The following is a 12,327-nucleotide window of genomic DNA, read 5'->3' on the forward strand; positions in this document are numbered from 1 at the left end:
GTTGCCACTATAATCAATATGCGAGTTATCCCCAAATGGAACTGAAAGCGATGCACGTCCCGAGCTGTTCTTTCTCTGTATTCTCTGTGTCATTATTATGGGGGGCTCGAGGTAAATAAAACATATCAAAGCAAACTGCTCTCATAGCATTCTGGGTTTTTTACGAGATTTGAGATACAGCTGCACAAACTGGGTCAGAGGAAACCATACTGAACCACAACAAAGCTCTAAAATTCTAGAGAAATAGAGACCGATGTATCAATTGATCCTGTACTGCCATAAGGAAACAGAGATAGGGGATACAATGCTTGTGAAAGTACAATCTGACAAGTGCTTTAATCACCTTTTGTTTAATTTTTCATTAACTAAATTAAAAGCTAAAAAAATATATGGTCCTAACAAAATTGCTTATTAGAGAATATTTAGTGAATTTCATGATTTCTGACAGTGAGTTTAAAAGAGTCTGGAAATCCTCCACATTGAGACAATTTTATTAATCAAATGAACTCAACAATAAATAAAATATACAAACTTGTATGATATTAGAAAGTGGTACAGTGGGAGCTTCCCTGAGCTGAAAGGAATCTGACACTCTTCACCTACAGTTACAACTCATGGTTGTGTTTTGAAAAAGAAAATACAATGAAAAGTGGCTTTATCCTGAATGACGTGCGTTCCTGCATCATTGAGTGCTTGCAGCATCTCGACTGCAACAGCTCTCTAGTTTTCTCTCCTTGGTAACTTGAACTCTTGACAAAGATCGGGGATGTCGAGCATCAGGTCTCATCATGCGACTGTAAGTAAATTGGTTTGGCCTGTTTCCTCAGGCGCTGTTGTGCTCGTAGCTTCCTGCCCTTCTGAGTTGCCAGTCCCATGGGTGGTAGATACGTCTGCAACACACACAGAGTATGCAAATAAAATCCCCCCAAAAATTTTCACCCATTATGGTCTAATAAAGTGTAATTACTTACAGCTCTTGGATATGGGTTTCTGTAATGAAGACCTTTAAAATTTTTTTAAAAATAACAACGTGTCAGTGACAACGTTACATCAAACTATAAACAAATTACAAAATAAAAGCCAAGAAAAATCATTGTTTGGGTAAGTATGTAAGAGCACAACATAGCACTTTTCTCATGCTGTTACCGCAGGCTTGTATTGTTATTTTTTCTCTGCAGTTTCAACCACGATTTTTCTTAATCCAAATCATTCAGGTCATCAGGTCAGCTTTGCTGCTTACTCATGCTTGACATGCTGAAAACCTTTCAACTGACAAAGACTCAGTGTGTGATGTGTAAGAGTTGCGTAAACGCGGCACTGGATTATTGTTAACCCTTTCAGAATGTCTGTGCACGTCAGATGTTTCAGTACATTCAGTCAACAACACCATTCTGCATGCTTTCAGGCTGAAGACATCCCAAAATCACTGATACAACTGAATTAGAAAGGTTACATATTATCAGTATATTTCCCTGAGACACATGAAAATCAAAAAATGGTGTTGCTACTATTGTGGCCTTTTGACATGCTCACTACATAAAAAACAACAACTTGCTGCTTTTCTCCATTCTTACCGATTTCTATCCTTGCTTCACATTCCTCTATACACTTTCTTATTGATTCTTGTTCTGTGAGCTGAAAAACAAAACAACACACAAAGTCTTAAAGATGCCATAAAGCCATTTTCTCTTTAAAAAAAAAAAGCATATTAGAGAGCAGAGTGTCGTTCACACCTTTTGGTTCCGTCTGAACAGATCGCGGGCCTCCTGCAGTATGTACTTCCTCTCTGTCTCCGTGTCACTTGCAACACCACTCTGTGCTTGCCAGGTTCGGGCAATGCGAAAAACACGCATGTACAGTGACAGCACAGTGGTACGGGTGGAGGCAGTCATCGGGGCTCCGAATCTGAGGAAAAAAAACAAAAGATACCTGCAAAATAAAGTTTTTACTGCATTATCTGTTTGTGTTCCGTCCCCCACATCGTGCCCCTGAATTAGATAAGCTGAAGATGGATGGATGCTCTATACTTGCAGCCTTTATTACTCGATTATACCACTGGTGGTTAGTTAGCTAGATGTGACATTATTTATTGCTCTTTTCTTTAACTACTAGGACTTTAATTAAGAGCTTTACTGCACAATTAAGACATGAAGTGCGTTATAATGAGAAACATAACAATAATGTGCATGCTAAGCAAGCAATTAGTAAATGAATATATGAACATCTTTCCAGTACTGTGCAAAAGTCTTGAGTTTAATCCAATAATAATGTCAAAGATAACACAGCATCTTTGCATTAACAAGGTGATTCCCAAAAAGCGATTAGCTGAAAACTTGGCATAGTTCTCCATGGTGTCCAAAGGGTCCTTAAAAAAAATTGAGGAAACTAAATTGGCGTAGGATGAAAATATCCCTTACAAACTATCTAGAGCAGGTGAACAGTACCTGAATGTCACGTCCTTAAGAAATTGGGAAAAAAATCCAGGAAAGACCAGACAGAGGACCTGAGAGATGCATCTGGCCCATTAGTCGATCCATCAACTGTTCACTGAAGCCACATTAAAAATGGTCTCAAGAAGCCTGGGGTATGCCAAATTACACAAGAACTGGACTGAAAAATCAGTGGCAACAGAGCTTAATGGAGAGGAATCCAAATTTGCAAATTCATTTACAAATCATTGTTACTCTATGTATGTACAAAGGAGGTCAGTAGAGAACAATGACAGTGAGTGTCTACAGCTCTCTGTGAAATGCTATGGATTGGCCTCCGGAGCATGGACCTCAACATGACTGAAACAGTGTGGTGAACAGAAAATAAAAAACAAAATAAAAAGAGATTTGAATGTCTTTCAAGACGCCTGGAGAACTATTCCTGGAGACTACTTAATAAAATGGCAAGAAAGCTGACTTCAGGATGTTGTTTTGTTGAAGAATAAAGGCGGTCATATCAAATATTGACCTTCAAGGCCTGCAAAACTCGGTTTAGCCTTATATACTATATTTCTATTATATAAATGATTTTCAATTTTCCTTGCAAAATATAAAGAAAAGACTTGCACAGTACTGTAGTTTTAGATTTTTAAATTATAGTTAAATATATTAGCCATATTCAACGCTAGATGCCACTAAAATCAACACTGAGATATTAAACAAACTGTTACATGACTGACGGAGAGGTATTAACTGTATGTTCTAGTATGCGCGCAGACTGAATTACGTTGTATATTAAATAAAACCATTCTCGTTATTTGTACTCACTGATGTTTTAGCATCAATTGCAACCTTGAAGCTAGCCCTTATTGTGACTGACCTAAACGTACAAAGACAGGGACATTAAATTAAAGGCAATGTTACTGCCTGTCACATTAACAACTTGAATTCGAATTGTCGCGAATCTTACTTTAATTAACACCACAAACGAAGAATTGACATACCCGTCTGTATCTGAAGAAGAGGCTAATTTACCAGCCGCTTGCTAGGACAGTCGCCTAATGATGACGCTTACTCATGACTAATCGGGAAGAAGCTAAATAATAAACACAAACATAAAAGAGTTCATATACTTTTAGTCAAAGTTGTATTTGTTTCACTTGTTAGTGGATAAAAAGTAGAAATAAGGCAGAAATTAATATAAACACCTCTACAGTTCAATGTGTATGAGCGATTGTAATTAATTTACAGTGGGGTTTTTGAGTCATTTTTCATTTTGGATATTACTGTGATCTACAAAACATCGACTTTTTCCTTGTCATATGAATACTTCCATCAATTGGTTAAAATAAAAGGATGTACGTTAGCGTCGCAGACGCGAGGATCAGCTGTTGGGTGCTTGTAGGCAGGGAGGAAGTGATGCAGGAAAATGTCCATAATGTAGCTCCACTCAATGACTAAAAGGGGGAAGCACAAAGAAATTGGGTGATTTAGTCCGAGCTGGCGTTTTAACTCACACCTAACAGCGAACACAACTGAAGATGGACTCTAAAGCTAGTTGCTAGCTTGTTACTTGCTTATTTTCTAAGCGTGGAACAGAATTCAACATTGATGTGGAAGTTTTTTTTTGTGATCAGCTGCTAGCTAGTTAGCTAGCAATCTGAGTTAACGCGACGAGTTTGCTTCAGTTCGTATTTTTTGGCTAACTTCTTTAACTACTAAATTTCTTCAGCTATTCACAAAGTGATGTACATCCACACTCGACCGAATGTGTTTTCCCCTAAAGGTAAGTTTTTTACGGTGATAATTTTATTATTTCTTGATGTCTTAATCGAAAAATACCTAGCATAGCCGAGAGCTAACTTTTAGTTAATCGAGCTGATGCTAGCTAGCTATGACGACGTCGCCAGGGCCGGGCAGTTGGGATGGAGCTGTTAAATGGCCCGGTGCGGTGATCTAATGTGGCTCAATAGCAGCTTAACAACGACTGCCATCTGAATTTGTGTGTAATAGTTAAAAGTCCGAGGTGCGGGTGATTATTTAATGGCGGTTTACACTATATTTTTGAGTGTTGTACTTGTGTTGTTATACTCACCCTCCCAACAAACGTTAACTTGATTGAAATGATATTATTGTAGATGTTGGTAAAGGGCCGCTGAGGATATATCGATATAACAGTGTTGCATATGTAACACAGTCGTATTCCAGTTCACCTCGGGACGAGCTAATAATCTGGTTAAACTACTGGCTGTATAGGTCACTAGGCTGCTTAGTGTTTACTAACTCCAGTGCCAGCTTATTGCGGATTATATGTAGCCAAATAAACAAAATTTAATAAATATAAATTCAGACGGCCATCTGAGCTTAGTTAGGTGAACTTGGCCACAGCAGACGTGAGAGAGATTTTCCCCTACATGCCCCATGTATTGATCAGGACTGGCTTTTTGCCTTGATGTTGAATCCATGCATTAAATATGAAGTCAAGGGTCATATCACTGTTAGGTCAGTGATCACTGCGAAAGGTAGAAGTTGGTTTGAGAAGTTTCCTGAAGTTGTGGCTTTTACATCACAAACTGGAATATTGCGGCCCTTTTGAGATGTAGTTCCTTAAAGCCAACGGTGTCAAAGCTCAGCTTTTCACAGTTCACAGTATGCAACATAGCTAACTTATTTGCAGTTATAAACAAGTAAATGAAAAATCCTGAAATAAGGCAAACTCTTTGCAAGTTCTCAAATTACATATTAATAGCATGTTGACCAAAATAGACCTGCAGGTTTGGAAATGATGAGCTATCACTTTCTGCTTATGATGACAAGATAATGTGTCTTTTCAGCATTGTGGATGGCAAGGTCACAATGATGGAGCTCAGTAGAAAGACAATGCCATCTGAAGGATTGTAAGTCAGCTATTTTATTAGTTATCAGACACATGATCACCTCATGTTTTTCCGTCTGACTGATTAATTTCATTAACATGCATTCATCAAAGAAACATTTTTTAAGTTAAATGGGTAGGTAGAGAAAGCAGTTTACAAAGCAAGCTTTAGTTTGATTAATGTAAACTCCAGTTCAGTTGCAACTTGGTCAGTATCTCATAATCTTGTATGCCTTTTGTGTTTTTGCCACATTTTACTTGTTAGTCCTTTAGAAAACCTAGAAAGTCCTGTATGCTAACTTGCAAGATGCAAAATATTAGTATAAAAAAAATCCTAACTACATAGAGCCAGTGTAATTAACATATGTTGCTGTAAAATCCTAAAAAAGACATGGATAACCATAGTAGCCCTGTATTCTTGGTCCATGTTTGGTGTTGTCAGTGTTTTTATTTTTCATCTGCTTTCATTATTGCTAGTAGAGAATGAAGAAGCAATATTGTGCAATAATCTACTGCTTAGTATAAAAGGAGGTAAAACTTCCTCTGTTCAAAGAGAACCCCCCCCCACACACACACGTTTATGTGAACACGGCACAGAGGATGACCTATAAATGCAGTTATTTGTATCACAATATTTATACAATTGTATTCCTATTTTAATTACCTATAACTAACTCTATGGTAATACCAAGAAAAGCTCCTACAGCCGTCATATAAGAGTTATATAGGTCTTCTGACTTAACACACAACCCACCGGTAGGCTTCTGTGGTTAAGGGTGATACTCCTCTTGTACTACTTTTGACAAGGTTTCTATGGTAACCCGAACAATGTTTAAGCATTGAATTAATGCCTATAGATTATTTTTGTTTTGCTTTGTTTTTCAGGGTTTTTAAATCTTCCCATTGAAGACTTGGATCGTGGTAGATTTAGCAGAGGTAGCTTGACATTTTCTGTGTTCCTCTGTACTAATATCCACATTTTAACATTTTTTTTGAGAGTCGCTGGGTGTAACTTTTTATTCTTAATAAATGTTCTTCCCCCTCAGGCTTGAGGGTATGTTGAGACGTCTTGTGAGGCCAGAGAAGAGGCGTCTAGGTGGTTCAGACGGGGACTGAAGGCGAGGAGGAAAGACAGACGAGGGACCGGGAGGAAGACATGGGCCAGTGTGTCACCAAGTGTAAGAATCCGACATCCTCGCTCGGCAGCAAGAGTGGAGACAAGGAAAGCGGAGGAAAGTCTCACAAGAAAGGTGGCAGCGCTGGTGGTGTCGGGAGCCACAAAGAGGATCCTGGCACCCAGTGTAGCAAAGCCACCAATGAGCTGTCAAATGGCACCAAACCTTTAGAGGTCACAGTGGAGACGCCCATCATCACTGCAGGGGACACACGCAAGGATGAGCTTCTGGATGGAGATGGGCTGTCGGTCAAGCGCATTGAGGAGCTGTTCTGCTGTTACAAAGATGAACAGGAAGATACCATCTTGGAAGAGGGCATGGAGAGGTTTTGTAATGACCTGTGCGTTGACCCGGCTGAGTTTCGTGTCCTGGTTCTTGCCTGGAAGTTTCAAGCAGCAACCATGTGCAAGTTTACAAGGTAAGGTGGAGTTTTTGAGAACAGGGCGTGTTGTCATTATCCATGTTTGTCAATCAGGATAAACTAGCATGACCACTACACAGTTATTACTTCTGTGTGATTATAATGATACTGATAAGTATGTATCTTTGTCCGATGTACCACAGCACATAGCTGTTGCACTTATTTGTTTGTCTGACAGGTGTTAGATGATGAAAATGCTCATTAAAACAAGATTGCCCAAGTCCACATTTTTAAAAAGTCAGATTCATTTGTCACAGCTCATTCCTGTTAGTTAGTCTCACCATGTTTCACATCTTTCTTCATTGTAAGTCAAGCAAATAAAGGTCAAAAAGGGGGAAAAATAATTTTCCTTTTAAAATCTCAAATGAAATTTCCCAAGAAATGTTCCTCCATGAAACCAGTCCTTTTCTTCTCTGTAGCACATTGTCAGAAACATGTGATTAAGTTAGGCGGGATCCCTCTGGAATGAGGACAATCGCTGTATTATTGATTGTCTATTATATACAGTTTGATTACTGTGGGATTTGTTTACAGTAACACATTCAGTCTGTGTGATTAATACTTCCAAACTTGTTATCCATTTAAAAAAACATTAAAACTGTTCTCAGACAGCCAGCAGTTTCCATCACTGCAGCAGGGTACAGTACAGTGTTGGCTGCTGGCTACTTCTAGTTGTAGCAGCAACTACGTCATCGTCGGCTGCTGTCAATATAATATAATATAATCTCATCATGTGGACATATAGAGTGGGTTGCGCTTCAGAGGGAATGATAAGGGAATGTGATAAAGTTTTTTTTCTTTTCTTAAAGTAGTATCTTAGAAGTTGTCATTGATTAGATCAGACAGCTGATGTTTCTCCAGTGTTCTTTCTTTTCATGGATTTTTCTGTTTGTTCTTGGTGAATAGATATGCCCTTCAGATAGCTCAGGACCTGCATTATCTTCTCCTGAATTGTTTCTTCTTGGGTTGATTCAGTGATTGCCAGTGAGCCACAGAGGCAGTTTTTTCTTTCTTTCTTTTTTTTAAAAGTTGTACCATTGTGAACTCCCAATAGCAGTAGCACAGAGCGCTGGCAACCTTCCCTCTCCTTGCTATGTTTACATTCAAAACAATGTAGGGATTGGTGGAATAACCACTCACAGCCTGGGCAAACGTTTAAACCCTCCTAACACAGATTTGCAAACAGCATGCGTGAGGCAGTCGTTATAGAAAAGATCACTTTGCTTCTTGAGTAGGTAGCTTTTTACAGATACTCTACTGCATTAGTGCTGTTGGTGCTATGCTTGATAGGAGATTAGATTTAGAGTCAAGAGTTAAAGGTGAAAACACAGATTATTTTTCTATTTCATGTAACTCTTCTCCTTAATTTAAAGCAGCCCATTTGTTCTCTCTTTTCTGTCTCGAAAGTTGACTAGTTCCTTGTGTATTCTGACAAATCTCCATTCTCCGTATGGCTCCTGCAACTACTGTGAGCCATGAAAGGCGTGAGGGCGAACCAAATTGTTGCAGGCAAACACATTGCGCATCACTGAGCTGTCCACTGAGCTTGGAGATTCGTTATACTGACGTCCAGTCATCGGCATGAGTGATGAGAAAGCTTGCTGCCACCCGCTGCTATTAGCTCACCATTTGGCAGTCGCCTTTAATGACAATATGATGGTATCAAAACACAGATGATTGCTCGTCCCTAATGCTGGCTAATAAGGGAGACAGTCCAAGTCTCCTGACACAGATTTCCACGTCTGTACTGTGTAACACTATTTGCTGGAGTTGCACGTTCTCCCTGTGCCTGTGTGGGTTTCCTCCCACAGACCCGCACACACATTAGCTTAATTGGTGATTATAAAATAGCAGTGGATGTGCAGTATAAGATAAATCAGTGTATGGATGACAGGTTGAATGTGACTTGTGGTTTAAAGCACTTCAAGTGGTAAGTAAGACTAAAGCGCAATCTAAATGTGTGCCATCAAGCTGCTGGCAGACTAGTAAGTAGACTGACTCATCTCCAGGAAGCTGCATGTCATAAAGACAAACTGATGAACAGTCTTCACATGACCTACGATCAGGCTCTGTGTTCTTAAGGCTGGTGTGATAACCATTAAAGAATTAAATCTGGGGCATGATAAACATCTGGGTTAATAAAAATGGGTAGATAAAATGACTAGTTATGATCACACTTGGTTACTTTTTATGCATTTTCCTTGGGGAAGTCAAAAGGTTCTTAACTGCATGTGCTTATGTGTTGAGAATTTAATACTGTTCCCCTATTTAAGCTATTTAAATAACATGTTTTAGGCAAAGATTGTCACATGCTGTTAACCACTATATTTTGCACCCCTAATACCTAGCATATGTCCCTATTAACCCTTTTACATATATAAAAACAGCTTAGAAATACTATAACAAGTCAAAGAATACAGAATTACAGCTATAACAACATATGACAGAGTAGAATTTTACATATTTGATTAATAACGATCTCCTTATCTCAACTAAATGTGACAGACTAAGTCCCGTCTTCTCTCACTAAATCTCAATTTGACTTTCTCCCTTAACAAGTCAGCTCTTTAAAGGTGACGATCATTTATTCCTGTTATGTGCTCATTCTCAAAAGTATAAGTCTCAAGCTGGTCCTCAAGGGACACACGGGAAGTAGATCGTCTGCAGTTGAATAGAGCTGCCTATTGGCATGGTCGTTAGTCCGTCCAGATTTTGAACTCAGCACTTTTCTATTGAGAGGCTTTGGACAGTACCAGACTCTGGTACCCAACATGTTTCTTTGTGATCTGATGCTTACTGATGCTCTTTATATTACATTTGAGTTTTAAAAAAGCCTGCACTGTTGTAGAGGTCAAAGGAGGTATATCTGCCTGGGTCAGTGCTTTCAGCATGAAATGACTGTAATATTATTCAAAGCTGCAATGAAAGAATGAAGTTTTCTATAAATTTGATAATGTGTTCTTAAATAGTACAGGGATTTGTCACTGATGTTTGTAGTGTTAAAGATAAAGCCTGGTGATTGCCTGACATGTCTTCACAATGTTTTGTTGTACATTTTCTGCAGATTTAGGTCTTAATTCAGTCTACTTGTGCTCATATGGCTCTATGGAAAAGTAAATGGATTTTTTTTCTGGTGCTTATCTTGACTGGAAATTGTGATTCTGATGTCCACGCTTCTCGTGTTTGCATCACCAGGAAGGAGTTTGTCGAAGGATGCAAGGCTATCCAAGCAGACAGCCTCGAAGGCATCTGTTCACGGTTCCCCTGCATGTTGCTGGAGGCCCAGGGTGAGGAGAACTTCAAAGACCTGTACCGCTTCACCTTCCAGTTTGGCCTGGACGCCGAGGAGGGGCAGCGCTCGCTGCAGCGCGAAATTGCCATTGCCCTATGGCGGCTGGTTTTCACGCAGGACACACCTCCGATCCTAGAGCGCTGGCTGGACTTCCTTTCAGAGAACCCCTCAGGTATTCGGGGCATCTCAAGGGACACGTGGAACATGTTCCTCAACTTCACCCAGGCGATTGGGCCCGACCTGAGCAACTACAGCGAGGACGAGGCTTGGCCCAGCCTCTTTGATACGTTTGTAGAGTGGGAGCTGGAGCGCAGGAAAAAAGAGGAGGAGCAGGCACTAACAGCAAAGGAGGAAGAGGGGAGGTGTACTGAGACAGACTGCTCTCCCACCTCAGATAGACTTGAAACAGAGGGAAGCCGCGGCTCACAGACGTGGGGGGGCCACTGACCAGAAAACAAAAGAATATTTGTAAAGGAGGGAAGGATACAACCTATATGAGTGAACTATACATCTGTGAATCAATGGATGAATATTAGTATTACCATAACAGCTGTTCATTTTGCTCCCCTTTTTCTGTTGGGGTGGGGTTTCTGCTTTTCCAACCCTGTTTTTTGGTTTTTCAAAGGGCTCCAAGAACTGTTGTGTTTAATGCACTTCTATTTAAGTTATTGTTTTATTCTTCTGTCCTCCCATATTTGGGTTTTGTTTGGTTTTTAGTAATTGGACAAGAAGTCCATTTTAACATACAACTACCTACCACAATCCAGCAAAATTAGCTCTTTTTAAAGCTCTGTTTCAAAGGGCAACACACGAGGTTCCCCCCTACAATTACAGAAAGTGGATTTCGACCTGTTAGTACCACTCATCTTGTACAAGGAAATGGTTGTTATTATAATAATGATAATAATAATAACAATAATAATAATAAAGACGAAGGGAAAATCGGGCAGCATGTCCACAGATAATTTACTACCACACACAAGATTTACCATAAGGGTAGGAGTCAGTGAAATTGGATTAATATAGTTGCATTGTATGTTTTTTATCTTGCAGTGCTGTGAAATTTGAATTGGTTCCACTTGAATTGCCTTCACAACTGTCTGCCTGCAATTACTCAACTAATAGTAATGGATTACAATTCTGTAACAAGGGCATTTCATTTTTTAAAAAAATGATACAAACTTAAGTTTCAATTAGTTTTAAATCCAAGTTGCTTTCCATGGTTACAGATACAACTTCTCATCTGTGTTGAGTGTTGTTGTTTTTTTTTTTTTGAGTGCTTACAGTGCGGTGATCAGCTTAGCTTGTGTAAGCTGCTGCTGTACTCCGTTCTCTACCATTTTGTTGTCCACCTATTTTCAAGAAGCAGAAAATGTCATATACAACACAATGATGTTGCCTTTTTTTCCAATATAAGGAAACCTGTATCTCAACAAATCTATTAAAGCAAGGTCTTGGTCATTTCTGGTCAGAAGATGCCTAAGCCTGCGTTATATTCAGGATCATTACACTGGGCGCGACATGAAGCTTTATTGTATATTGTTTACTTTTGGGAGTTTGAAGCTTCACAGTCTTGAACTGCTAAACAAAAATAGAATATGTGCACACTTCACAAATAAAGTTGATTGCTGCTGGTGATGGTTGTAATAAATTGCACAAAAACCTATGGCATGCTAAGATGCTATACTTGGGAACGCTTTGCAGAGAGATTGATGTCAACCACATCGAAACCCTCTTCAAAAATGTTAATTAATTTTATCTATAGCTTAGAGGTTTCCTTTTTTTTTTTTTTTTTTTTTTTTTTTTTTTTGCCATGAGTGAGTGTTAATTAGACTGGTTAATCAAGAGTCTCCGATGGAGGTTCAGTGTAAGAGGGTGACCATAACCTGATTTGTCTGGTTTACAGCTACAATGGTTTTATTTTAACTCCCCCACCCCACCCCTCCTCTTCCCTTTTCCTTTTTTATATAAAATGTATTGATTTATAATAAATAAAAGCAGTGTTGAATTTTTGACCTTGAAAATTTGTCTCATTTCTCTTCAGTGATTTTACCTTTATGTAGATTTCTGCTGTGTTGCTCTGTTGGTGTCATAGGCAGTGCTTTAATACCCTTTCAGTCAGATGGAGTGTGGCT

At 39.2% G+C, this 12,327-nt stretch overlaps 2 protein-coding genes across 17 annotated transcripts; one reads left to right on the forward strand and one right to left on the reverse strand.

The window, feature by feature from the left end:
• Positions 1 to 475: 475 nt before the first annotated feature.
• On the reverse strand, positions 476 to 4,663 carry lyrm1 (LYR motif containing 1). Of its 13 annotated transcripts, XM_086303209.1 has the most exons (8): positions 4,525 to 4,604; positions 3,792 to 3,886; positions 3,434 to 3,525; positions 3,258 to 3,309; positions 1,734 to 1,929; positions 1,575 to 1,635; positions 972 to 1,003; positions 476 to 890 (listed from the first exon to the last, which is right to left on the reverse strand). In XM_086303209.1, exons 4-8 carry the CDS (start codon positions 3,269 to 3,271, stop codon positions 777 to 779), a joined length of 417 nt encoding a protein of 138 aa, XP_086159335.1. In that variant the 5' UTR covers positions 3,272 to 3,309; positions 3,434 to 3,525; positions 3,792 to 3,886; positions 4,525 to 4,604; the 3' UTR covers positions 476 to 776. The 13 variants fall into 13 exon arrangements, with proteins under 13 accessions (XP_086159335.1, XP_086159334.1, XP_086159337.1 ...); XM_086303208.1 differs by lacking the exon at positions 4,525 to 4,604 and having other exon boundaries at positions 3,792 to 4,024; XM_086303211.1 differs by lacking the exon at positions 4,525 to 4,604 and having other exon boundaries at positions 1,734 to 1,905; positions 3,792 to 4,022.
• On the forward strand, positions 3,631 to 12,200 carry dcun1d3 (defective in cullin neddylation 1 domain containing 3). Of its 4 annotated transcripts, none has more exons than XM_086303203.1 (5): positions 3,631 to 4,215; positions 5,264 to 5,326; positions 6,190 to 6,240; positions 6,351 to 6,897; positions 10,096 to 12,200. In XM_086303203.1, exons 4-5 carry the CDS (start codon positions 6,461 to 6,463, stop codon positions 10,637 to 10,639), a joined length of 981 nt encoding a protein of 326 aa, XP_086159329.1. In that variant the 5' UTR covers positions 3,631 to 4,215; positions 5,264 to 5,326; positions 6,190 to 6,240; positions 6,351 to 6,460; the 3' UTR covers positions 10,640 to 12,200. The 4 variants fall into 4 exon arrangements, with proteins under 4 accessions (XP_086159329.1, XP_086159331.1, XP_086159332.1 ...); XM_086303206.1 differs by lacking the exon at positions 3,631 to 4,215 and adding an exon at positions 4,237 to 4,455; XM_086303205.1 differs by lacking the exon at positions 5,264 to 5,326.
• The last annotated feature ends 127 nt before the right edge of the window (positions 12,201 to 12,327 follow it).

Source organism: Aulonocara sp. 'chitande type north' Nkhata Bay, linkage group LG8, assembly GCF_057382095.1.
Source record: "Aulonocara sp. 'chitande type north' Nkhata Bay isolate Kocher_YH1m ecotype deep benthic linkage group LG8, A_spYH_male_GT1.1, whole genome shotgun sequence".
In the NCBI taxonomy this organism is placed as follows: domain Eukaryota; kingdom Metazoa; phylum Chordata; class Actinopteri; order Cichliformes; family Cichlidae; genus Aulonocara; species Aulonocara sp. 'chitande type north' Nkhata Bay.